The following is a 27,886-nucleotide window of genomic DNA, read 5'->3' as shown; positions in this document are numbered from 1 at the left end:
TTTTACATTTACAGTTATCGACTTAATTCGAATTTGTGTTTATTTTATGTTATTCTATGTCATATTTCTACTAGAAATTAATTTTGATTTTGGTTTTATTTCATGGAGTCTTAAACTGGTGTCATAAATTGTAATTTTGTGTGAAAAACGCAACCCTTTCCCCTTGCATGAAATTTTATATATAACCTAAAACACATCCAATCTTATGGCCAGATCTTTTACTATAAGTGTAGTTAGTATCGTACGATTCACGATAGATACTAACAATTCGATTCTGTAGTCCAGAGATACAAATCGTATGGCAGAATCGATTTAATCTTTGAACTGTTGCCGGAATAGCTTGAATCTTATGTATCGGGCTAAATTGTGAATCTGGATGGCGGCACACGATTCCTTTGCAAGCTGGGTAACGCTCGAATCGCAGCAATGCAACCGTCAGCCACCACTGCTGCCACATCGTAGGGCGTTTGGCACCTCGGCAGTGCGGACGTTCACGGCCAAAACAGGGAGATGTTCACAATCTGGTGATTTGGGGGAAAGAAAGAAACTCTGTTCTATTTTTCAGGTTTATTTATATTTTTGGTCCCTATAAATATAGGCATTTTTGTGATTAGACTCTACAAATATTTTTGTTATTCCTTTTAAAGTAGAAAATTAGGAAATGGTCCTTACCGTTAATCCTTCTTCTATTAAGTACTAAGCTGGCTAACGAAAAGTTAGCTAAGCACTCCACGTGGCGCTGCGAAGAAGCCTAGTCACAGCCTATGTGACTTACCATGTCATTTAAATTTTTTATTTTATATTAATTAATTAAAATTTACAAATCAACCCGTGAACTTATTTTATATATTTATAAATAAACCCTTCTTCTTCCTCAATCAACCCCTCTCTCTCTCCGCTTTCCGTAACCATTCCACCCTAATCCCAACCCTTCTTCCTCCCATGCCCAATTACTCACAAATTTCAATTTTTTAATAATTACCCATCAAAACGTTGAAGCTGATGAGAAAACAAATTTTCAAGTGTGAAATTAGAGATTAAAAGTTCTTACCTTTGTGCATAACCTCATCTAGACACAGGCTTCTACAACAACGCAGTCAAGTAAACTTCCCCATTCTTGATACCGTCATCATCGGTTTAATTCCCCGTCGCCCACTTTACTTTCTTGTATCCCAATTTCCCAATCAAAAGCGCATACACTTTCTCAAGATCCAAACCTTTGCTGAAAAAGTGGTCCAACCATAAGTACCCACCTCTCCTCAACACCCTATCCACGTCAAATGGGGATGGAATGGCGAATGCAGAGATTGGAACACAGAAAATGTATTAAAATTATATAGTAAATATATTGATTTAAAAATGAAATAAATAAAACTAAAATCAAAATAATAACTAAATTATTTTCATTTTCCTCGTTCTCTCAACCTAACATTACTCAATATTAAAAAGGTAGCCTGCGACTAAGGAGGCTTGGACTTGCTTTTGCAATTGCAAATGTGCATATCAACACACCTGCAAGGTATTGCAATCATCTACATGTTATATATTTATACGAGCTATCCCATTTGCAAATCCCAGTGGCATTAGAGTGAGTTGAGCTAAGGGGTTTTCAAATCAATACATGTGTAAGTTCTGATCGATACGTTTTGTGGATCAAATCCTATAATTACCTCTCCTGCATATTTGGGTTTTGGGGTGTGGGGAAAAAAAGGGAAGAGATTGTGGAGGAGTAGAGGTGGGAGAAGAGGGAGAGATAGGGGTAGAGGAAAGATGAGATGACATAAAAGATTGGAGAAAGATGAGAAATGGGAAAGAGTTTTTACGTAATTAAATAAAATAATTTTAAGGATTTATTTGCAAAATAAATTTTAAAAAAATAAAATAATAAATGACGTGACATGTCACGTAAGAAATTATTAGGCCACATGGCCCCACGTAGAGTGCTGAGTTGGCTCTCTGTCAACCAGCTCAGCACTTAACAGAAGGGGGTTAACGGTAGGGATCATTTTCTAATTTTCTACTTTAGAAGGACCACTTTTTAACAAAAATATTTGTAGGGACTAATCACAAAAATGCTTATATTTATAGAGACAAAAAACATAATTAAGCCTATTTTTTATAAAACACATCATTTGGATTATTTTTTTAAGGGTGAAAAGGTCATTATCGCTTTATAAAACATATGGGTTAATTTTATCTTCCCCACCCTCTCCTCTCTCTGTGAAAATTTTAATCTCTGCATAGCGGTTTCTCCCATTCTCACCGGCACACCCATTCCATTTTGCCTGAGAAATCAACTAATTTGGAGGCTCATCTACTCCATTTTACTAGAGAAATAATCTTTTCCAGTGTCCCTTCTGTTTTTTTGTCCACTGGAGAAATTAGTTCTGGCATATTTATTTTTCTGTTCACCAGAAAAATCAGATTTTTCTGCATTTGTTCACTTCTTTCCTTTTCAAGATTTTTGGTGGTCCCTTCTACCATTGCAGCAGTTCCTATTTTTTATTTTTTTCTCCTCTTTTTGTTAGGTACATATTATATGACTTCAAAATGTTAAGATATTAGATGTTTTGATGTTTCTTTACATTAAAATACTCGTATATTTATAGTTTTTATGTTTTAAATTATTGATCTTGAATCGTAAGATTCAAGATACAATTCGATTCACAATTCAAAAAATAGGTCTTACGATTCACAACTTGAATCCCGATTTACCTACTGTATTCAATACCAATTCCTTAGTTGATTGGTTCTAAACCAATTCTAGCTTCCTAATTCTTTAAGTAAACAAGAAGATGATAGACATTAAATTTATAAATCAATAAGACCACATCCATAGTTGTTAATAGCGCGCGATACTGGCGCCATTGCGCTGGTGCGGCGCGGACGTCGGCCGCCATGACAGTTCCAATGCGGAGCAGTTTTGTTGTCGCCAGCTTACGGGATGGAAGATTGCGTGTCTATTGATAGCATGCATTATTTGTGCACATTTTCAATCCTTTAGAGTGTGTAAATTACCTTTCATGTTTCCTTATTTCACAAATTATGGCATTTCCAAGTTAATTAGATGATAGGAACTCAATTTCAATTAATGTCTAAATTCTATTTTTAGACCTGCACTCATTTTTTGATCGTAACTTTTTCCACAGATGTCCATTCAGTCTGATTCTAGTTGCATTGGATTCCTCATTTTCTGAGCTATAAAATTCATATGCAGATCGTCCAAATTGGAGCTTTTTTCTATTTTCTATGAATTTTTGAAGTTAGGAAAATTGTGCAGGAATTTTTGTATTCGAATTTTGTTCTTGTAATTTCATTTCATTTGTATTAACATTTCATTAGCTTGTAATGTGGACTGTTTAATCACACTTGTGGGCCCTTCCTTTTAGTGTTGGATCTGATCATAAGTGGTACCTATTAATATGTTAGAGGCTCCACTTTGAAAACGTTTTTGTTTTTTTTACACATTTTTTTAAATTCGGTTTTGGCTCCTAAAATTTTCTCTCAAATTCTCTCGAATTCTCTTGGTGTGACTTTTAATTTTCTTCTTTATTCTTTCTTCTTCTCTCTTCTTGACTTGGCTGATCATTGGATTCAATGGAAGTCTAGGCTTCTTGGATTGATACACAAGGAATAGGGAATTGCAAGGAAGATTCAGAGTGGCTCCAAGTTTGGATTCTCTTTTCTCCTCCTCTCTTTCGTTTTTCAAGATATTGATAATGTTTGGGGATAGGAATTGAATTGAATTGCGATTGTAGTTTGATTCATGAAATTGAATTAGATTGATAGATCTATTAGTCAAATTCAATTGAATTAGTTAATGGATTAGATGTTCAAACTAGGGAAACAATGAAGGATGTTGTTTGCATGAACCTATGACTTGTGGATCAATTAATTCTCATTTGATTTCTCTTTTATTCAGAATTTTATGCGTTTGATCAGATTATTCTTAAACTTTCAAAATCCCCCAATCTTTTGTTTCATTTTAACAATTCGGCAAAGAGGAATTTGATACAAACGTGTCCTCGAGAATTCGACCTTGGTTGACATTATTCTAGAAATAATTGCGAAAACCTTGTGCATTTGATAAGTGTTCGATAAAGCTATATCAAATTTGGCGCCGTTGCCGGGGACACGTTGTAGCTTTTGATTCATTTTCGAGTTGTTAGTTGTGTAGCATTTCCGTTCTGTGTGTTGTATCGATTTTGATAGTTTCTGTGTTCTGTGTTCAAGTGTTCTTCATTCTGTGAGAATTATATTCTGTATTTGTGATGCATTGATTTGCATTTGATTTGGTTGACTTGTGTTTTTGAGTGTGTAATTAAATCCAATAGCATTTTGTGTATGTTGTATTGTATGCATGCTGAAAACAGAAATCAGAAAAATAGAGGAGTAATAGGAATCGTTGTTGTTTTGTTGTTCAATTGTGTTGTGTTTGATTGCATGTTCCATTATTCAATTGAGTTCAATTCGATTTGCATTTGAGTGAGTAATTAGTTGCATTTTGGTTCAATACTGTGTGCTTCCTGCGAAAATAGAGGACTAGTAGAAACCAAAAACAGAGAAGTAGTAGAAATCGTGTTTACCTTGCTGAATTGCACTATTCATCAGATTTTGAAAAATCCCAAAAAAATAGTAAATGGTCGAATTTTGACCTGAATTTTTGTGTCCACATTACATTTAGTGTATATTAGTGTGTAGAGTTAGTAGATTTGAAAAAGCTTTTGTACACAAGGAGATGCATCTCGGTGACCAAGAAAATTTTTGTGAAACTTCAAAATGGCATAACTTTTGCTAGAAAACTCCAAATTGAGCATATTGCATATGCATTTGGGGTAGAAAAAAATTTCCTATTCAATGCAACCCCATAATCAATTGAGGCTGCCCAGAATTTCAAAAATCACCCGTTTTCTAAAAGATTTTTTATTTTTTAGTGTTTATTGACCTATTTTTCTTGATTTTAGGCATCCAGTTGACCTAGTTACCGTGCTCAAAAAAATATGAAATTTTTTGTGGTGTCATCTTACATCAAAAATAGATTTATCATCAAGTTATATTTCAATTTTCCCACCTCTTCTTGGTACTTGCTTTGTAAAGTGACATTATTCATGCATTGTGTGCTTGCTGTTTTTTATGTTTGTGATCTTGTATGACTAGGTCCAGGTCTGAGCATTTGTTTGACATTGATCCTGAGATAGATAGGACATATCATAGACTCCAGAGAGGTCAAAGTAGTGTGCATCATAGTAGTAGTGATAAGAGTCATAGTAGAGAGCACTATAGATTTGATTTGAGTAGTGATTCTTATTTTAGTGATTCTGAATTTGGCACTTCTATTTCTGATACATTGTCCACTCATTCTGATACCATGGCACATAATAATCACGAGAGAACACTTAAGGAGTTAGCTGCACCTGATGTTACCTACCAACCATTAGGCATTCAATATCCTGATATAGATGTTCCTTTTGAGCTTAAGTCTGGACTAATCCACCTTTTGCCTAAGTTTAATGGTAGTGCAGGTGAAGATCCTCACAAACACCTTAAGAAGTTTCATATAGTGTGCTCGACCATGAGGCCGTAGGGAGTTCCTAAAGATCATATCAAGCTGAAGGCCTTTCCTTTCTCACTGGATGGAGCAGCCAAGGATTGGTTGTATTACTTGCAGCCAGGGTCTGTCACATGCTGGATGGACATGAAGAGGATGTTTCTGGAGAAGTTCTTCCCTGCATCCAGAGCTGCAACTATAAGAAAGGAGATAAGTGGCATTAGACAGATCTCCCAAGAGAGTTTGTATGAGTACTGGGAGAGGTTCAAGAAGTTGTGTGCCACCTATCCACACCATCAGATTAGTGACCAGTTACTCATTCAATACTTTTATGAAGGCCTTGCTCCAATGGAGAGGAGTATGCTTGATGCAGCTAGTGGTGGAGCCTTGATGGATAAGACACCTAGTGCAGCAAGGGCTTTGATTGATAACATGGCAGAGAACTCTCAACAGTTTAGCACAAGAGCCATGACACCTATGAGAGAGGTTCACAATGTCCATCAACCTAACTATATGCCAGCAGAGAATAGACTTGAGAGCAGAATCGAAGAGCTTACCACATTTGTGAGGCAGCTAACTGTTGCCCAACAAGCTGCACCACAAAGGCCGAGAGATTGTCAAATATGTTCTTCCATTGAGCATGCTTCGGATTGTTGTCCCTTGTTGTCCCTTCCCTTTTACCAATAGAGTGGCTAAGCCCAAGCTAATAACAGATCTTGACAAGGAGCTTTTTGACACCTTCAGAAGAGTAGAAGTGAACATTTCACTTCTAGATGCCATAAAACAGATTCCGAAATATGCAAAATTTCTCAAGGAGTTGTGCACCAACAAGAGGCGACTCAAGGGAGATGAGAGGATTAGCATGGGCAGAAATGTGTCAACCCTCATTCAACCAAACCTTCCACAAAAATGCAAGGATCCTGGTACTTTTACAGTCCCGTGTACCATAGGGAATTCCACCTTCAGCAATGCTTTACTTGATCTTGGTGCCTCCATCAATGTGATGCCTACATCAATATATAGGTCCTTAAACCTTGGTCCATTGAAGCCAATTGGTGTAGTCATTCAATTGGCAAATAGAAGTACCACACACCCTACTGGAGTAGTGGAAGATGTCCTTGTAAGAGTGGATAAGTTGATATTTCCTGCAGATTTTTATATTCTGGACATGGCAGAAGAGTCTAGCATTCCCACATTGATCCTTGGTAGACCATTCCTTAAAACAACAAGGACAAAGATTGATGTGCATTCAGGAATTCTGTCCATGGAGTTTGGTGATGATGTTATGCATTTTAATATTTTTGAGTCCATGAAACATCCTACAGAGTTGCATAGTGTATACCATGTAGACATCATTGATTTATTAGTTGATGAATATTCTGATGCATTGATTGATGATTATTCTTGTACATGTACCTCTATAGAATTATGTAAAGTATGTGCTGAAATTGATGAATTCTTGTTAGGTGATAATGATGTTTCATTTGATGATGCAGCAGGAGCAGATTTAGGAAGCTTTGGCTTGATTACAGCAAGTACACATACACCTAACACTGCTCCCACATGTGCTGCTGGAGATTTGGATGTTTCCACTAGAACACTTCCTTCTATTGTGCAACCACCTACACTTGAATTGAAACCTTTGCCCAAACATTTGAAGTATGCATTTTTAGAGACTAATGATAAATTACCTATGATTGTTTCTACAGATTTGGATGCTGCACAAGAAGAAAAGTTGTTGCAGACTTTGGCAGCCCACAAACAAGCAATAGGCTGGACTCTGACCGACATTCCAGGAATTAGTCCATCTACTTGCATGCATAGGATCTTGCTAGATGATGATGCAAAGCCTGTGAGATAGCCCCAAAGGAGATTGAATCCCACTCTTCTAGAGGTGGTGAAGAAAGAAGTAAGCAAATTACTGGCTGCCGGCATTATTTACCCCATTTCGGATAGTGAATGGGTGAGCCCTATACATGTAGTACCCAAGAAGACCGGCATAACCATTGTGAAGAACCAGCAAGATGAATTGATTCCCACTAGAATTCAGAATGAGTGGCGTGTTTACATTGATTATAGGAAGCTAAATGTGGCCACCCGCAAAGATCACTTCCCTTTGCCTTTTATTCATCAAGTCTTGGAGCGGATAGCAGGGAAGTCTCATTACTGTTTTCTAGATGGATTTTCTGGTTATTTTCAGATTCACATAGCCCCAGAAGATCAACATAAGACTACTTTCACATGTCCTTTTGGCACCTTTGCATATAGACGTATGCCTTTTGGACTTTGTAATGCACCCGGTACTTTTCAACGATGTATGATGAGCATTTTTGCAGATTTCTTAGAGGATTCCCTTGAGGTTTTTATGGATGATTTTACTGTTTTTGGGTCTTCGTATGATTCTTGCTTAGATAGCTTGTCTAGAGTTTTAGATAGGTGCATTGAGTCCAACTTGGTTTTGAATTATGAAAAGTGTCATTTTATGGTGAATGAGGGGACTGTATTAGGGCATGTGATTTCACATAGGGGCATTGAGACAGATAGAGCTAAGATTGATGTGATTGTTTCTTTACCTTACCCCACATGTGTGCGGGAATTACGCTCTTTTCTAGGTCATCCAGGTTTTTATAGGCGCTTTATTAGAGATTTTAGCAAGATTGCATCTCCATTATCCACTCTTTTACAAAAGGATTCTGACTTTGTCTTTGAGCAGGCTTGTAGGGATGCCTTTGATGAGTTGAAGAGAAGCCTCGCTTCCACACCTATCATTCAGCCACCTAGATGGGAAATTCCATTTGAACTCATGTGTGATGCCTCAAATTTTGCAGTAGGTGCTGTGCTTGGCCAAAGAGTGGAGAAGCAACCTCATGTCATAGCTTATGCTTCTCGTACCTTGGACAGAGCACAAGTGAATTACACTACCACGGAGAAAGAGCTTTTAGCTATTGTTTTTGCTTTAGATAAATTCATATTTGCTAGGCTCTAAAGTGATTGTATTCTCTGATCATGCAGCTTTGAGATACTTGCTTAAGAAGTCTGATTCTAAACCTAGATTGATTCGTTGGATGCTTCTTTTGCAGGAATTTGATATTGAGATTAGAGATAGGAGCAGGGCTGAGAACTTAGTGGCGGATCACTTGAGCAGAATTCAGCAGCCACTTGAGGATCTTCCCATTCGTGATACCTTTCCGGATGAGCAACTTTTGCACATTAGAGGGCATGTTTTTTCTTGGGGAGTTTTTTCTTTCAACTCCCTCACTTTTGTATTGTTTGGATTGTCTTTTGGCTTATTGTGTATACATTGAGGACAATGTGGATTTTAAGTGTGGGGGGTGTATCATGTCACTCATTTTGTACATATTTGATTTTTTTTTTTCATTTGTGTTTCATGTTTTCATTTGTTTGTGTGTGTTGTAATTGTTGTACATAACTCAATTAGGTGATTTTTCATGGCTTTGATGGATTGATTAAATCATGCTTTAGTTTGATAGGTAGACTTTGAGAATCTTGTATGTTGGATTATGTGTGGTAGAATATTTACCTTGTGAGGTTTTGGGCCATTGAGATAAATGACAACATCATGTCATTTTGCTTTCTTTCATTGTGTGATTGCACTCATTGTTGTGTGACTCTAGAACTTGCCTTGAGCCTTTTTGAAATTACATTTCCATATGCATGCATTTAAATGATAGAGGCATTGTTTCTTTCTTGAGAGCTACTAAAAAAAAAAAAAAGAAGCCAACCTTGCACTATGTCCATTGTTGAGCCCCCTTGAGCCTAATATTTCCATTTTTTTTGTGATCTTAACTCATTACAAACCAAAAGTGTAAAAACATGTCATGACCCAACCTTAGGGATTTAAGAACTTTGGAATTGTTTTGGGAATGATCATAGAAATAAGTGTGGGAGAATTCTCTTAGAAAATGCAATTTTGGTTGGTTGGTTGTTTGTGTTGTTTATCTTGTAGCTTGGAGGTTTTAGTGGAGCTGTTTTGTTTTTTTTAAAAAAAAAAGATTTGGAAAATAAAAATAAATTTAGCCCCAAATTACCAAAAAAGGAGAGCAAATAAAAAAAAAGAAAAAAAAGTGAGAAAAAGGAACTAAAAAGTAAGCAATAAATAGAGGAAAGTGAAGGCCAATGATATCCATTTGAGGATTGGTTCATTGTATTGCATTGCATTATGTTTTCACTTAGGGGACTTACTTTCACATTTACTTTCTTTGCATTCATTCCCCATTGTTCTTATTTCCTCTTTGGTTTTAGCTTGCTTACGCTTGTGGTTTTCCTACCTTCATCCTAGCCCCAATACACCCTATGTAAGACCTCTTGATTTTTGTGTGTATATGTGTATTCTAGTGGAGAAGTAGGCAATAAGCAAGCCTAAGTTTGATCATGCTTCATTGATTGTGCACTTGAGTGATACACTTTACCTTAAACACTTGAGAGATTGAGAGTATGTCTTGAGAGGATTTTACCACATATATTTCTCTTGCATTGATTTGATGAGTTTTACCTTGTTGAGTTGGAGTGTGTGGATTGATTTTTCATTATCGCCATGGAATATTGAGCTTGGTTGAGTTTTGTCCACCGATTGATATTTTGAGTTCCATACTTTGTCCGGAGTACAAAGTCTTAAGTGTGGGAGAATTTGATAGCATGCATTATTTGTGCACATTTTCAATCCTTTAGAGTGTGTAAATTACCTTTCATGTTCCCTTATTTCACAAATTATGGCATTTCCTAGTTAATTAGATGATAGGAACTCAATTTCAATTAATGTCTAAATTCTGTTTTTAGACTTGCACTCACTGTTTTGATCGTAACTTTTTCCATAGATGTCCGTTCGGTCTGATTCCAGTTGCATTGGATTCCTCATTTTCTAGGCTATAAAATTTATATGCAGATCGTCCAAATTAGAGCTGTTTTCTATTTCTATGAATTTTTGAAGTTAGGAAAATTGTGCAGGAATTTTTGTATTCGAATTTTGTTCTTGTAATTTCATTTCATTTGTATTAACATTTCATTAGCTTGTAATTTGGGCTGTTTAATCACACTTATGGGCCCTTCCTTTTAGTGTTGGATCTGATCATAAGTGGTGCCTATTAATATGTTAGAGGCTCCACTTTGAAAACGTTTTTGTTTTTTTTACACATTTTTTTAAATTCAGTTTTGGCTCCTAAAATTCTCTCTCGAATTCTCTCTCTTCTCTTGGTGTGACTTTTCGTTTTCTTCTTTCTTTTTTCTTCTTCTCTCGTCTTGACTTGGCTGAGCATTGGATTCAGTGGAAGGCTAGGCTTCTTGAATTGATACACAAGGAATAGGGAATTGCAAGGAAGATTCAGAGTGGCTCCAAGTTTGGATTCTCTTTTCTCCTCTTCTTTTTCGTTTTTCAAGATATTGATAATGTTTGGGATAGGAATTGAATTGAACTGCGATTGTAGTTTGATTCATGAAATTGAATTAGATTGATAGATCTATTAGTCAAATTCGTAATCTAGTTTGTTAGCAAATTCGATTGAATTAGTTAATGGATTAGATGTTCAAACTAGGGAAACAATGAAGGATGTTGTTTGCATGAACCTATGACTTGTGGATCAATTAATTCTCATTTGATTTCTCTTTTATTCAGAATTTTATGCGTTTGATCAGATTATTCTTAAACTTTCAAAATCCCCCAATCTTTTGTTTCATTTTAACAATTCGGCAAAGAAGAATTAGATACAAACGTGTCCTCGAGAATTCGACCTTGGTTGACATTATTCTAGAAATAATTGCGAAAACCTTGTGCATTTGATAAGTGTTCGATAAAGCTATATCATCTATCGCGATTTTGGAAAGGAAAAAACCTAACCCTAATTGGTTAGTAAAGGTATGCGTTTCTGCTTTTTAAAACACTGCATTTTGTTTTTTTTAAGGATAAAAATGTCATTTGACCCCTTCTAAAACTTATAAATATAATACAACTCCATCTTCTATCTCCCATCTTCGTCTCCGCAGTCCACTCTAAAGCACAAGAAACTGCGATTTCTCCCTTTCTCTCCTCTTTTCGGCTCACCGATTCAATTTTGCCGCCCAAATAAGTTTTTCCGGTGTATCTTCTCTGGCCTCTCCTCTCTGACGTCACTGTTCACCAGAGTATTAAAAATTTTCAGCCCATCTCCCCTGTTTTTCGTTCAATGCAGCAAGCTCCTTCCTTTATTCATGACATCATGCTTTGTTGGTGTTGAAGCTCTGGTTTCTATTCACACTCTCCTTCTCCATTCATGATTGCATGCACTGTTTTGCAAAAATAAAATTTTGTTTTCTCTGGTGTTTGGTCATGCTCTGTTTTTCTGGTCAAGACTTTAATCTTTGATTTTGTGCTCATCCTCTCTGTCTTGGAGTTGAAATTGTGTTTTGTTGTTCATGTTTTGATTTTTTCTTACACTCTACTATGCACTCTACAACTCACGGTCTTTGTTGTTCCAGATTTCTAGTCCCATTCCATGGCATCTTCTCGACAAGGACAGAAGCAAGGAGCTTCTGCAATTACTACTTGTGGCTTATGAAGCCCACTTGAGAAAATATTGACATTGCTTGGCAATGGAATACCCTCAAAGATATTAACAACAAAAAAAGTGTTACATGTGACTTTTGTTTAAAAATCACAACAGGGAGAATTACAAGAGCAAAAAGACACCAAATGGGGATAAGGGATGATGTGGGTGCCTGTAAAAAAATTCCATTAGAGATTAAGAAAAAGCTCATTGAAGCGTACCAACAAAAGAAGGTTGAAAATGAAGAAGATACATCTAATGAATTGAAAGAAGATGATGATGAGGAAGAAGAGGTTTGAGAAATACATCTCCTTCGGGCCGTAACCTAAAAGTGAATCACTTACTGTTGGTTCTGCTGTAAAGAAAGGAAAAAATGTAAAAGGTCCTTTAGATTTGTTACTCATGAAGAAGCTAGAAGCATCAATTAAATTGGAAAACAATCAAAGGCAAACAAGCATCAAAGATGCTTGCGATAAAGAAGCAAGGACAATGACAATTCAATATATTGCAAAATTCATCTATAGAAGCTCAATCCCATTTAATGTGGTGAGGTCTAAAAGCTTCAAGTTCATGGTTGAAGCAATTGGAAATTATGGTCCACACTTGAAAATACCAAGTTATTATGAGATGAGAGTTCCTTTATTAAAAAAGGAATTAGAACTAACAAAGGAGATGATGAAACCTTTGGAGGTAGAACGATTGAACTTTGGATGCTCTATTATGTTAGACAAATGGACAGATAGGAAGAATAGGACATTGATTAATTTCTTGGTAAATTGTCCATGTGGCACAATGTTCGTAAAGAGTGTCGATGCTTCTTCATTTGTAAAAATTGGAGAAAAATTGTTTGAGCTGTTAAATTCCTTTATAGATGAGATGGGAGATGAAAACATTGTCCAAATAGTGACCGACAACGGTAGCAACTATTTTTTTATTGGTAACAACTCAGAACTTCAACTTAAGTTTTTATTTTTTTAAGTATTATACACCACAAAAATATTTTTTATTATTTTTATCTTAAATAAATTGTTAAAATCTTGTCTTAGGCAAATATTTACAAGCGAGGAGACCACACCTATTTTGGACTCCATGTGTAGCTCATTGTTTGGACTTGATGTTGGAGGATCTTGGAAAGATTCCAAAAGTCAAAAGAACCATACAAAGGGGTTGTTCTCTTGTAGGATTCATATATAACCACTCCTTGGCTTTGAACTTGATGAGAAAGTTCACAAAAAAAATGGAATTAAATAGGCATGAAGTCACTAGATTTGGAACAACATTCCTTACTTTACAAAGGTTGCAAAAACAAAAAAAGCAGCCTTAGAAAAATGTTCACTTCGAATGATTGGTTAAAATAAAAAACAGCCAAAGAAACTTAAAAGTAAGAAGGCAACTGACATTGTATTGATGCCGACATTTTGGAATGAAGTCTTGTACACTCTTAAGGTGATGGGACCTCTTGTGCGTGTACTAAAGCTTGTAGACAATGAAAAAAGGCCAGCAATGAGGTATATATGAAGCAATGGATAGTCCTAAGGAAGCCATTGAAAGAACCTTCAACAAAAATGAAGAGAAGTATAAGAATGTATTTGAGATCATTGATAGAAGGTGGGAATGTCAACTTCATCACCAACTACATGTTGCTGATCATTTCTTAAACCTCGAATTTTATTATTCCAATGCAAGTATTGTCTTTGATCCTGAAGTGACACATGGACTATACAAGTGCATCGAGAGATTGAGTAGATTTGAAGAAGAGGTGGATAAAATTACAATGGAGCTGGCCACATATAAAAGAGCTGATGGAATCTTTAGTTTGAATGCAGCTATAAGACAAAGGTATACTTTGGCTCTTGGTTAGTTTAAAGTTTTAAACCAAAAGAGTTTGATTTCCTTTTAATGTTGTTTGTTATTTTTTTTAATTAAATAATGTCAATTATTTTAATGGCATTATAGCTGAATGGTGGAGGAATTATGGAAATCAAGTTCCAAACTTGCAAAAGCTGGCTATTAAGGTGTTGAGCTTGACTTGTAGCTCATCGGGTTGTGAGAGAAATTGGAGTATTTTTGAACATGTAAGTAACTAAGTTTTAATTAATAGTTTTTTTTAATTTATATTAATTGGTTGAGAAAAGATACTAATATTTTTTAATTAATAATTAGATTCACTCTAAGAAGAGAAGTAAATTAGAGAGCTAGAAGTTGCAAGATTTGGCTTATATCAAGTTCAATCAAAATCTACTAGATCGTTATAACAGTCGTGATGTGATTAATCCCATATTTTTGGATCATATTGATGATTGCAATGAGTGGTTGATTGGAGAAATGGGAGGAGAAAATACAAAACTTGCTGAAGATGAGTTGGTCTTTGATGATGATAATTTAACTTGGGGAGTTGTTGCTAAAGCTAATGGGGCTGATGAGCCTATTGCTTACACTAGACAACAAACAATACTGAAGAAGAAAGCTGCTACTATCTCTAACTTTAGAAAGGAGAAGAATATTATGTAAGATGAAGAGCAAGAAATAAAAATAGACGAAGAAGCTAAAGAGGAAGAGGAAGAACACATCTATACAAGTAGTGCAGAGAGTGACAATGACAATGAAGAGGAGGATTTTCAATCACAGACAGAATCTGATTAGATTAGAGTTAGGGATAAATTACTTTTAAACTTTAACTTTATCCTTAGGAAATATTTTTTATTTAATAACACTCATGCTATATTGTTTTGCACATTTATTTGGAATAATGATTATGTAAAATTTCTTTAGTATTTATATTTATATTTTGTGCATATAACACACACACACGTATATATATATATTATAAATTTTTAAATAGTGGTAATTTCGCTACACGATATTCTGCTATAGCGTTTTAGGGGTTATCCGCTATTTGCCGCTATACGAGATTAACAACTATGACCACATCATTATAAATTTCTATTTATAGATAATTTATAATAAGTAGTTTAATTCCAAACTAGGAAAAATCACAACTTCTCAGTTCTAAACTTCTTTTCATCAACCCTAAATACAAAAAATAGGGAAACATTAAGTTCAAAATTAAATATGTTAGATTGCAGCTTGTATTTGAGTTATAATCACAGTTTAGTTCATTGTAATGGGTAAAAGATTACGTTTATCCTTTCTCAATCCTAATAAAATTAGCAAAACATATTAGAGATAAGGAATGAAAAACTGAAATATATTGCAGAATGAAACCCTATGTTTAGTATAACAAAAAATTATAGAAAGCTATAAAATATAGGTGTAACATCCTCTTCTCAATTTTTTGTAATTTATGTGTATTGTGATGTTATTGAGTGTTGAAAAAGGATTAGGAGTGAATTGGAAGGAGATTAAACGAGTTTAGAGTGTTTCTGGTGCAGAGGATCTTGCTCAGGCGAGGTAGTCTCGCCTAAGTGAGGACTCATAGGGTGAGAAATCAGCTCTCGGGCCATCATCTTGCTCAAGCGAGGTGGATCTCGCTCAAGGGAGCGTATCAAAAAAGAAGGTTCTTGATCACTTTCTACATATCTCACTCAGGCGAGCTTGAGGTCGCTCAAGCGAGAGCCCACTTGCTCAAGCGAGATTGCGCAGGTCTGAGGAGTATTTAAGGACTTCTACGCTAAGATATTTCATTTCTCACCAAAACCACTTCTCTTCTTCTGATATCTCTCTGTTCTCTCCCTCCCCTATCCTAGAGAAAGTCCTCAATACCTCTGAATCTCTGTGGATCTGAGCTCTACCGTCCATTCTACTTAGATCTGGGTAAGTTTCCGAAGCCTAACCTTTAGATCTTGTTTCTATTTTTCGATTTTTCTCCTTCTAATGGTGATCTTTTCGGTGATACTAGAGAGACACTAGTTTTTGGGAAGTTCTTCTGTTTAAAACATGGAGTTCCTTCCTAGAGCTCCAGAAGAGCTTATTGTTCGGACTCATTTCCAGGTAAGGGGAGTATTTTCTAGATGTAGACATGTATGGATATGTAGATCTGGTGATTCTATGATAAACATGGGTATTTTGATATCAAGAGAAGTTTGGGGTTTATTTGAACTGGTAATATCAGAGTTTTAAAGAAAAATATGAGCTAGAACAGCTTTAAGAGGTTTCAAAAACTAAGTTTCTAAGAGTGTATATGGATTAAGCAATGAAAGATATATAATGATGAACTTTAAGTTAGGGGACTATATATGTATTGGTATTTACGAGTTTGGCTGAGTCTGACGGTGTCCGACCTTCAGCAAATTGTACTAATTGTATGGTGTGACATTGTGTGGTAGTCTCTGTGATGAGATTGATGATTGTATTGGTTGCATGACATGATATTGTATGACACTTTGTGTGTTGATTGAGTATGATGCAATAAGTGTAACTATAAAGTAATGACTAATATCTATGCAATATGATCAGAACTATAGAAATGAATGAAAGTGAAAGTATGTGATATATGAATGAGAATGAGAACATGATGCGTGATGATAATGCATGAGTTCAGGTAATATGAAACAGAGTGATTATGATATAAATTATAGCATATTGAAGGATGTGTTATCATGTATATTATAATCCATGACTTTATATAAATTGTGACTTATGAATCATGACATGCTGATGAATAGAAAGAAGAAGGATCTCTATCTCTGATTCAGTGGATGCTTGAAAGTGAGGTAAGCCGATCCGGTTCGAGCCGAGCGCTTTCCTTTTAGCCGTGTAACTTGGTCTATTGGTCTAGTGCAATAACGTTGAGAATGAGGGAATAAGTATAGATAGTACAGCGATACACTAGGGGTATAGAGTTAAGGAGAAAATTTGGAAAATCTTGGGGAAATGAGGATGGTGAATGTTAATAACGAAAAGGGTGCACAATAAATTATTGAAAATAAACATTCACAGGCCACACCCTCATCTCCCGACGCAGCTCCTGACTATACCTTTACTAAAAAGGGCTAGGGCGACACACGTGTATCCGTGATGTTGCGGCTAACCAGCAGCTATCTATGCTAGGAAGTCCTCAAGGGATCCTAGGGGCAGTTATGGTGGAAAGAGTTATAGATGGGATATGAAATGGTATATGTGTGCTTATGATATATGTATCGTAGCAGATCAATTTATGATGTTTTGATATATGTGTTGTAGTATATCGACGGGTGTTACTAGGACATTTGTATTGGGACACATTAATTGAAATGATAGGATATGTGTATAATAACATACAGGCCAATGTAGAACTGAATGTATAATGTTTGAAATATTGTATGTGCTCTGGTTGATGCTTGTATGATTATATGTATTTGGATGTGTTGAATGTCAACATGAGTGTATTTGGTATAGGATTGAATATGAATTGGAATAAAGTATTAAGTATAACTCTAAGTATTATTAAGTGATCTATATTAAAAGAGACTTAGTGGGGCGGGAAATACCCACCCTTATTGAAATGTTTTAGGTAATGAAAGAGGAAAAAGGGAGAAGGATGATTCGTTCTAGGGTCATACTCGACAAGGATTGTGGGAAGAGTAACTGCTCAGATATAAAATCTTTTAATGTATTTCCATTCAATTTCAAAGAGAAATCTTGTATTAAGAATATTTTTGTATATTGATGAAGGAATATTGTAAATTCGTCAATTTTTCTAATTTGTATTCTCATACTGGACTATTTCTGAAAGTTATACCAAATTTTGAATTTTTTTTCTTAATCATATTTTATTAATATAAGTGCTAAATGCAAATTATTTATAATATGAAAGAAGGATGTTACAATAGGAATCACTGTTCTATTACAAAACAAAAGAATGGAGGGATGAAGCTTTACTTTCCATCAAAATTTCATACAAAAGAAAAGAGAAAATGGAATGAATAACATTTGTAGATAAGACTGTACGGAAAACCTAGAATTTTATGTATGAAAGGTGTAATAAAAGTCGTCGCCTTTAGCAGAAAATTTTGTTTTTATATGCTCTGTCAGACTCGTGTCTCCACATTCAGTTATGCATGTGTTTACAAATGTGTCTTGCACCAAATCAACTTCTTTTCTTTAAATCTAATTGTGCTTCTCTTCTGATACCTTTAAAAACAATTGTCAACTATCAATAATTGAACAATTCATTACATTCCCAGCAATAACATCTTTCCACTAAATATTTCAATTAATTTGCATTAATTTAAATTATTTATGCAATGAAATGGGCTATAAGCTTCAATTTACTCTGAGTCAACGACTCATCAAGCTATCCTCTTAATTTTAGCTTTGGTGTTTGTATTAGTTGTTTTATGTCCAATTTCTTTCTATCTCAGATGTGATTCTATTTTTAATCCTTGTACTTTTACAATTATGATGTTGTAACAAGTTGTTGTGCTTTATGATAGAGTCATGGTACGCTGGCATGCGAATCATAAGCTTTGCTTCTAACTCATTGAACTATTGTACTCTTGTTTTCAGCACCATTCAGTAGAACTGCTCTGCATTAGCTGCATGTTTGTTCCCTGATTCAATGTAATTAAAATGGAAACTTTTGATTCTAGGTCTCCACATTCAATCTATTTATAATGTATGAAGTATAAATTACAAGCTATAATATGGCCATGTCATCCATTAGTAATCACATGAATAGTTCAACGTGCTCATCAGCGCCTAGTGTAATATTCTCGTTTTTGCTAAACGATTAATTTATTAATAGAGTTCTAAGTTAAAGTATAATTCTCGATTTTTTTAGAGAAAATTGGGATAGAATTAACATGATATGCTTTAGATAAAATTGTTAGGTATATTTTTAAGAAATTTTTGATAATTTTTAATTTTAAAATTTTTAAGTTTCAAAAAGTGTCCATTTGTACCAGTTAAATTTGCTTTACGAGACTAAAAATAACATTTTATTTTTTAAAAAAAAATTATATTCGGGTTAGAAACATTATTTGGAGTATAAAAATAATTTTTTGGTAATTATTGAGTTTTTGGATTTTCTGGTTAGTTTTAAGTAAATTAGTTATACGTGCGAGTGGAAATTTGCGTGTAAAAAGAATTTTGTTTTTTGGCACAAATTAAAAGGGGAAGAGTGTCAAAAATTATTTTATAATTATGTTTAATATATTTCATGATTATTTTTATCTAATTATTTCAATTAATTACAAAAAAATTAGTAAAAATTCTAATATTATATTATTATTTTCACTATTTAAGATAAGGATTAGTCTCTAAAGTTTCCCATTTCTTCCCTTCACTTCCGTGAGTCCCATTTTCTTTCTCTCAAGGAACTTTGATCATCTTTGGTCTTAATCTCTTAAATTTTCAAGTAAGTTCATTAAATTTTTTTAATATTCCGTCTATTTTTATCATTCTGAACACTTTGAACCGATTAATTTTTTTATTTTCTCCCTCTTTTTGGATGCTGGAACAGTGGCATGAGAGTGAGATTTTGTTCAAAAATTTTGTTTCTAAATTATGTTTTAATTAGCTTAATCCTTCTATGTTTTATAATAAATAATTTTGGTGCTTTTTGTTTTGTTAAAAATGCATTTGGGGGTTCAAAACCCTTGGTCTAGAGGTGTTGTCCCAAGAGTGTTATGAAGGAAAAATAATTGTTTTAATCACCTTTAGGCTTATAGTATTTCATTTACATCATAGAAAACAATTGTAAGACCCGTAAGCCATTGTTGCGAAGATTAGAAAATGATAATTTCAACTCACTAGTAGATGGTTGGGTGATTAATGTCTCTTAGCATTGATCATGATTATGTGTGATTATTTAGTTAGAATCGTGATTTGAGAAGTGGTAGAAAGAAAATGTTGGTGAGAAAAATCGGTATACACTTCAAGGTAAGGGGGGACATATCTATTTTCAAGGGTATAGTAGAAAAACGTTGGGAGATAGGGTGTCTTATTCTTTACTATGTATGTATAAATTATTTGAAGGATTTTATAATTATTTCCATACTTAGTGTACAATTGTTTGATATTCATTTTTTAGATTGATTTTATGTGTGATGATGCTTCTATGATAATTGTTTGTTGACATATAAATAATTGATTGCCTAAAATACTTGAGGAATGAACTATCATTCATGCGGAGTGAGCATATAGAAGGTATGTTGAAAGTTGAAAAGAATTAGAGAATTGCGAAATAAAGATGTTTTTTTTAAAAAAAAAAAAGGGAAGATTTGATATAAAATTTGATGGGTTTTGAAAAATGTTTTAGAAATTGATAAATAGAATTGTGGTTAATTTTCTTCTTAAGAAAATGATCTTTTTTAAAAATTCTTCTTTAACTTCAAGTGGTTTGATCAAAATTTATTTAATAGTTTTTATATATTTAAAGTATATCTATATACAAATTTAAATAATTTAAAGTATTTTAATTCATTTTAAAGTATTATTTTAAATGAGTATTTTGAAATGTGGTGATAATTGAAAAAAGGTATTTGAGAGCTATTGAAATGGCTGGAAAGTTGTGAAATGTGGTGGTGGTGAGTTTCTGCTTAAAATTAGAAGTATATTAGAATTTTCTGGCTGTTTTGCAGAAAGAAGAAAATTTGGAAATATCTGAAATATAAAGGAAACTCTGCCGGATTGTCGGTGGAATTTTGAAACATATGTTGTTGTTGATTGAAAATAAATGTTTAATACCTAATTAAAAGACTGAAATTAGGTTCATGCATCATAAGCATGTGATGATGGTGGTGTTGGATGGGAAGTATACGAAATCTAGGAGAGACTCTAGGTCAGTCTTAGGGATAATCGGGTGTGATTGAGCCGAGTAAAGGCCAGCGCTCGCAACCCTGTGCTGTCGGTTCTCACTGCAAAACCGGACTATCCTGACAGAACCCGATGGATTATCAGAATCAGTTGAGCTATACTTTTGAAACTATCTGATGAGATAGTTATGACCAAGAATGGTTGGTGGTAGTGAACTCATGATCCTTCCTAGAAAGAAAGAAAAAAAAATGGTTTGGGCCCACATGCATGTGTCAGTATAGCAATTAACTAGGTGATGCACAGAATTATACATGGCATGTACATTGTGTGTTGAGTTGTTTGCTATTTGCTATAATGATTGTAAATATCTTGCCGTGTTTTCTACTATACTTTAGTTGAAATGGGTTTGTCTCACCCTTTTAGTTGCTATGTGTTATATGTGAATATGTTTAGTAAGTGAGGACACAAATGGCCCGACCACCGTACCAGTTCAACGTCACGGTCAGATATGATCCTGAAGGAAGATGGGTGCACGATTGGGAGCAACAACAGTTCACCCATACTGGCACTATTACCTTTTTGTTAGATAGAAACGGGCCAGGCCCACGGGCATACCCCATCCCATCAGGGTACCCATGAGACTCACTTTTCCATTTCCTCTTGGAGTACAGTTTATGATACCCCATGTCCCACCTTCTGTCCCTGTATTATTGCCCCTAATATTACCTCCGAATTTTCTTAGATCTTTAGGGCCTTATGTACCACCTGTTGTACAACTCAATATAGCGAACATACCTCTACCCAGACACATTTCTATCTCATACGCTTCAAATTTGACTTCCTCTAATTCTTCTGACTCTCGAGATTCCTTTCACTGCTCAAACACCCCTATTATTACTAGAAAGAAAAGGATTTCTTCTCAGGCCAGACTTCCTTCTAGTTTTGACTCCTCTTAGCAGGAACCTAGTGGGAAAGGAGAGTAGGCTAGGGCCGAATAAAGTATAACTTGTACATATATGTAGATATAATTACTAGTAACTGAGGGAAAGGGTAAATGGAAATCCTTAACCATTGTTAACTTTTGGAGGAAATGGTATTTTTTATGATCATGGGTCTAGGGAGAAAGCTTGTGAGGTCATTTTTTGTTGTTGTTGTCTCTGATATCGTGATCCCACTTTATTTTGTATGTAATTCAGCTATGTGCATATGTTTATATGACTGGATGACTGTATATTTTGACAGATGATATGTATATATGTATTTGGATAACTGGTACAGATAGTATATTTAGTTTCTATTAATGTGAACAGACGTAAACTCATTCATATGGCTTTCTTACTGCTTGAATTATTTTAATATTATATTTATTTTGATAGCATAATAACTAGTAAGGGTGTCACACCTAGCCCTGAGATGTGGATCATTGAAGACATAATAGCATTATGATTTCTTGACACCACCCTTTTGGCTGAGGAATCATCCATGGATAGAAGAAAAAGCTATGTTTAAGAATGAACACATCAACAAATTGGATATGCTCTTAAGTCCCAATAGTGATCATATTCAGCAGAAAACTTGGACAGTGAATGTTTTAGAATTATTCCCAAGCCACCAACTGGTACATATACAACGTTAATTTTAAGTCAAGTCAATATTGTGTCTGGATTCTATATTTCAGTGAATTCAAAATGCTGCTTAGTAGTTAGTGATAACAGAGGATATGAATATTTGAATTTTCTTAGAGAAGAGAAAGAATAAAAACTGGACACTACTGGTATACTAAACAGAAAATAAAATATCAATATATATAGTCTCACAACAGACTCTTTAAATTCACTCACTAAATATACTAATAACAGCAATACATAAATGCTATAAATGACATTCAAAACCAGAATAAAAGATAGTAATTCTTGACCATTCAAATTTCCGCTAAAAACGCCCCCTAAAAATTGATGATTTTTTAGTTTAATGCTCAACAGTTAGCACATGGTCTTCAATAAGCACTTACAATATTCTCTTAAAACTATGTTTAAGAGCATTTACATTTATACAAGGCTCACCCCACCATTTCCAATAAGCATTCCAGTAAGGAAATTCTTAGAGCTTTTGTTTTCTACTTTTAAAAATAGTTTTTTCCTTTTAAAAATAAAAAATAACATAAAATTTGTTTGTTAACATAAGTTTTATATTTATTTTCTTCTTAAAAATAAATTTTTAAAATTATTTTAAAATATAATTTTTAAAAAGTAAAAACCAAAGCAAAAACAAACCCTCTCTGCCATTGAAAGCTCTATATATAAATAAGATATTTAAGTGTGAAATATATCTTTTACTAAATAGCCGAGTATTTTATAGATGGGACTATCATCTTCACCACCTCTGCTAGATCAATATATTTCCCAATGGCAAGTGTCTTGTAAAAGTAAGAGAGATATGGTCATTTATAAGCAAATATGCAACAAGCACATAGATAATTGAGGTTATAAATATAAATAATTTTATTTTATATGTCCTGGTTTTATTTTTTATGCTTTCCTCAAATTATCCTGGTCTTATCTATCAGCTCCTCTGGCCATTTGATAAGAGTTTCCAAAATAAAAATACAAAAATGAGCATCAATGAGTCCAAATTTTTATGCTTTTGATAAGGAGGATAAAATCATTACACAAATCACATGGCATCAAATTATGTATAAAAGTGACTAGTGACATGGTGTTTTCATCTTTTGTGTATGCTTGTGCCATGCAATTTATGCTCCCCACTGAAGTTTCTTTCTCCAAATATAATATCTTTGAAATTTTAAACACGCTTTTGACCAAGACTATAATATTTTCTCCAAAAGAAGTTAAACAACTTCTCATCTTCATAAGCATGTTTGTGCAAGTCTTCACTCCATATGAAGTGTGAAATTATTTGCAACTAAAAATGACAGATACCCACTTAGTCAAAAAGTTAAGTTGATTAATTGACTAAGTATTGACCAAAATATTATTCAAGAGAAATTATCCTTTTTAGAACATAATATATGTCAATTATTTTCTCCAACAATATTCTAAAACTATTCTAGGATATTCTTCGTAATTTGTATGTCGGTAGTGTGAACTGAAGACTAGTCATAGCATATGAAACTGCTCGGAAACATACACTTAGAATTTTACAATTTTTGTCTTGTGTTATTCTCAGTTGCATCCCAGAAGTTTCTTGGAAAAGGAACCTCTCCATTCTTTCCCTATGGCAAGCTCTTTTCCTAAGGGAGGTGAGCAAAGGAAAGATCTTTGAATTGTTTGATCTCATATTAACAAGGAGAAGTGTGAAAACAAGTAGTTATTTTTATGATATTTTGAAGTGGTGTTGTAATCATTGCAGGTGGGAAACTTGGCATTCACAAAGGACCAGTGCAATAGCTTCTTCCTCTAACTCTTCTTCTATCGTGTCTTCAGAAAGATACGATGTTTTTCTTAGCTTTCGTGGTGAGGATATCCGAAGGAACTTCAGAAGCCATCTTTACAAAGCTTTGAAGCAAAAGAAAGTTAAAACCTTCAGAGATGATGATGAGCTTAAGAAAGGAGATGAGATCTCACCAGCACTGATTAAAGCCATTAAAAACTCTCATGTGTCTGTTGTCATCTTCTCAGAGAACTATACTTCTTCAAAGTGGTGCTTGAATGAACTCTGTAAGATTATGGATTGCAAGAAAGAGCAAGGACAGGTTGTGATACCTGTCTTCTACAACATAGATCCCTCACATGTGAGGAAGCAAACTTGGAGCTATGAACAAGCCTTTGCAAAACATGAAGGAGAACCCAAATTCAACACATGGAAAGCAGCTATCACTCAAGCAGCCAACTTAGCTGGTTGGGACTCTCAAACTTACAGGTAAATAAAACGAACTGGTTGTCCTGTATGTGTACTCGCTAAATTCAAATTCTGTTAGTGAATTTGTATGTTTCTTTCTCTTTTTCTCCTTTTGAATTTGTTAGACTTATATAACAAATCATTTGTCTCTTTGTTGCCCATTTCATATGCTAGGACTGAAGCTGAATTCATTAAGGAAATTGTTGGCGATGTTTTGCAAAAAATTGACTCCTAGATACCCTAACCAACTTAAAGGACTGGTTGGAATTGAGAGCCATTATATAGAGATAAAATCACTACTAAAAATGGGGTCAAGTGAAGTTAGAATCCTTGGAATGTGGGGTATGGGTGGCATAGGTAAGACCACCCTTGCCACTGCTTTATATGAAAAATTCTCTAATGAGTTCGAAGGTGGTTGCTTCCTTGCAGATGTAAGGGAAGAATTAGACAGGCTTGGACTCAAAGCTTTGTATAATTAACTTTACTCAGGAGTTATTAGAGAATGAAAATCATTGTTTTGATATACCCTTTTTAGTACCCCATTTTGTCAAGAGTAGGCTTGGACGTAAAAAAGTTCTCATTGTCTTGGATGATGTGGCTACCTCAGGGCAATTAGAAAATCTAATTGATTGTGATTCTTTGGGACCAGGAAGTAGAGTCATTGCTACAACTAGAAATAAGCAAATATTTACCCAACTTGATGGAAAATATGAGGTCAAGCAATTAAGCTTTCATCACTCTCTTCATCTCTTCTGTTTTAATGCCTTCAGAGAGAAACATCCGAAACAAGGATATGAAGATCTATCAAGAAAAGCAATTGTCTATTGCAAAGGTGTTCCTTTGGCTTTGAAAGTTTTGGGTGCAAGTCTTCGTTCAAGAAGTAAAAAAGCATGGAAAAGTGATTTGAGAAAACTCCAAAAGATTCCAAAAATGGAAATTCACAAGGTATTAAAATTAAGCTATGATTCTTTAGATCGTTGTGAGAAGGACATCTTTTTAGACATTGCATGCTTCTTCAAAGGAGAAAAAAGAGTATGGGTAACGAGTTTACTAGAAGCTTGTGATTTCGCTGCAGCATCTGGAATAGAAACCCTCTTAGATAGAGCTCTAATTACTGTTTCATCTTGATAGAAATAGAAATGCATGACTTCATACAACAAATGGGTTGGGAAATTGTTGATCAAGAATCAATCAAAGACCCTGGGAGACGAAGTCGATTGTGGAGACATGAGGAAGTGTGTAATGTATTGAAATATAAGGAGGTGAGTGGAAGCCCAATTACATGTATTTTATAACACTTGTATCTGTTTAGAACATAGTTAGTTAGTATGATATGATATGAATGTGTATATACTTCCTGTGTTTGGTTTTAAATTTGTAAAGGTAGAAAAGGGAAACCATAAAGAACCTTGATGAGCTTAAATATATGATTTGGTTTCTCTTTTAATTAAGGCTCTTTATTATGAATTTAACGGTTTCTGAGCAATATGATCATATTTCTTGTTACAGAATCTTGTGAATTTAAAGAAAATTATACTTTTGGCCTCGCGAGACCTAATTGAGATCCCAGACTTATCTATGGCAGACAATCTTGAACTAGTATATCTTAATAATTGTGAAAGCTTGCGTGAGTTGCATCGTCTCTGTTATCTCGCCCCAAGCTTAGGATGTTGTTTTTAAGGAATTGCAAAGGTATTGAAAGCCTTTTTGGGTGCAAGAATCTGGAATGCAAGAACATGTTATCAGATGATTCAGGAACAGGAATAGGATATATTACAAAATCAAACCTTTCTGAGTGCATGTAGCAGAATGCATCGAATTTGTGGTCCTCACAAGCACTCCCTCACTCCCTCACAACATTGGTCGCTCATCGTCTCTAGAAGAGTTTCCACCATCCTTGGAACGCTTGGATGCTTGTAACTGTACATATCTGGATACAGAATTCACTCAAAAGCTAGTGCTACAACATGATACAGAACTGCATACCCTACTATCGCCAACACCCTCTTCAAATTAAAAAAGATGCTCGGATACCAAGCTATACAAGGTTTAATGGCGAGTATTTCTTATTCCCTGGAGACCATCTTATTGAGGAGTGTATGTTTATTACGTTCCCAAGCAACAAATATAAAAGTGAAACAGAGAATTGAAGAAGAAAATAAACTTTGATCCTGTATTAATGACAAAAGAAGAAATACAGCAAGAAAGATGACTCCTTACTGCCCAGAGCAATGCTCCTAATAGAGAAAGTGAGAAACCACTAAGTTTCCTCTACCCAAGATATCAGAGAAACAGCACCCCCTCCACAGCCTCATATCATTCCCTAAATAACAGAAAGATATGGATATTCCACTCTCTCTCTCCTCTAACTGCCCGCACCCCTTCTCTCATGCCACGTCAGCTCCTTCTCTTTTCTTCCGTGAGTACACTAACAATTTCTTAGGGAATGACTTTGTTTCATGGGCCAATGGCTCAATAGGACCAATCTGGAATTGGGCTCTATCAATGTTTCAAACGAGAGAAAGTTCAATAACCATTCCTTATCTTCCAAAATCTGACTTGTGTGGTTTTATCTATTGCATCATTCTTTCGAAAGGAGGTATCGGTTCAGTGACTTCTTGTTGTATCTGTGAATACTCCGCAAGTTTCGGGAGCAGTTTCTATGTGCCAAATTCTGCAAATTTAATTTCAGATCATGTGATATTTTGGTATCATGACGTCAGCAAATTTAACAGCACAAGTGGAGCGTATGATCATTTCAGTGACATATCATTTCAATTCAATTTTAATAGAAATGGTGAAAATGAACGAGAGAGGATAAAAGGGTCTGGGATCTTTCCAGTATATGCCTCAGAATCAGGGTTGAAGTGGTTGGTAATAATAGTACCATGGAAATTTTTGAATCCGAATTCATTACTCAAATCATCGATAATGAGTCACAACTTAAAGCAAATGGTGTTGGAGTTGGAGGGTTCAATAATGAAAATGAAGATGACCAAGAACAGCTTCTTCCTGCTTCAAAGAGGAGGAGGACTACACCAGAAACCATAATTTTCACGTGATTTCTTTGTCTTCGGTATGAAACTTCACCTGCTCCCTCATTGTAGTCACCTCATTTGTTGATTTTTTCTTTAATGAATTTAATCCTTCGTACATAAAAGTTATCAGTTAGAAATACTCTTGATTCTAGAAAACTGTGTCTGGTATATCTCAATAAAAGTGTGATGTAATTACATGTTGAGCAGGT

The 27,886-nt window shown here is 34.7% G+C and overlaps 2 protein-coding genes and 1 pseudogene across 2 annotated transcripts; all 3 read left to right on the top strand.

Annotated features, from left to right (window-relative positions):
• Positions 1–209: 209 nt before the first annotated feature.
• LOC113858301 lies at positions 210–8,901 on the top strand. The gene is made up of 2 exons (XM_027490876.1): positions 210–524; positions 7,045–8,901. The coding sequence occupies exons 1-2, from the start codon at positions 377–379 to the stop codon at positions 7,407–7,409; spliced, it is 513 nt and encodes a 170-aa protein (XP_027346677.1). The 5' UTR covers positions 210–376; the 3' UTR covers positions 7,410–8,901.
• Positions 8,902–13,606: 4,705 nt separating this feature from the next.
• LOC113854653 lies at positions 13,607–14,595 on the top strand. The gene is made up of 3 exons (XM_027485796.1): positions 13,607–13,940; positions 14,041–14,159; positions 14,311–14,595. The coding sequence occupies exons 1-3, from the start codon at positions 13,607–13,609 to the stop codon at positions 14,593–14,595; spliced, it is 738 nt and encodes a 245-aa protein (XP_027341597.1).
• Positions 14,596–21,249: 6,654 nt separating this feature from the next.
• LOC113854645 lies at positions 21,250–27,701 on the top strand (annotated as a pseudogene).
• Positions 27,702–27,886: the final 185 nt, after the last annotated feature.

Source organism: Abrus precatorius, unplaced genomic scaffold (assembly GCF_003935025.1).
Source record: "Abrus precatorius isolate BTA unplaced genomic scaffold, Abrus_2018 Scaffold1, whole genome shotgun sequence".
NCBI lineage: Eukaryota > Viridiplantae > Streptophyta > Magnoliopsida > Fabales > Fabaceae > Abrus > Abrus precatorius.
Note: the sequence above shows the minus strand (reverse complement) of the source record. Positions and strands in the feature narration are given on the sequence as shown.

Excerpts from the sequence above, each read along its gene's own strand:
- LOC113858301 (XM_027490876.1), top strand. The coding sequence starts at position 377 with ATGGCGGCACACGATTCCTTTGCAAGCTGGGTAACGCTCGAATCGCAG. Across the intron at positions 525-7,044 it reads AGGGAGATGTTCACAATCTG|CAGGAGCAGATTTAGGAAGC; the intron begins GTGATTTGGGGG and ends TTGATGATGCAG.
- LOC113854653 (XM_027485796.1), top strand. The coding sequence starts at position 13,607 with ATGGATAGTCCTAAGGAAGCCATTGAAAGAACCTTCAACAAAAATGAA. Across the intron at positions 13,941-14,040 it reads AAGGTATACTTTGGCTCTTG|CTGAATGGTGGAGGAATTAT; the intron begins GTTAGTTTAAAG and ends ATGGCATTATAG. Across the intron at positions 14,160-14,310 it reads ATTGGAGTATTTTTGAACAT|TTCAATCAAAATCTACTAGA; the intron begins GTAAGTAACTAA and ends GCTTATATCAAG.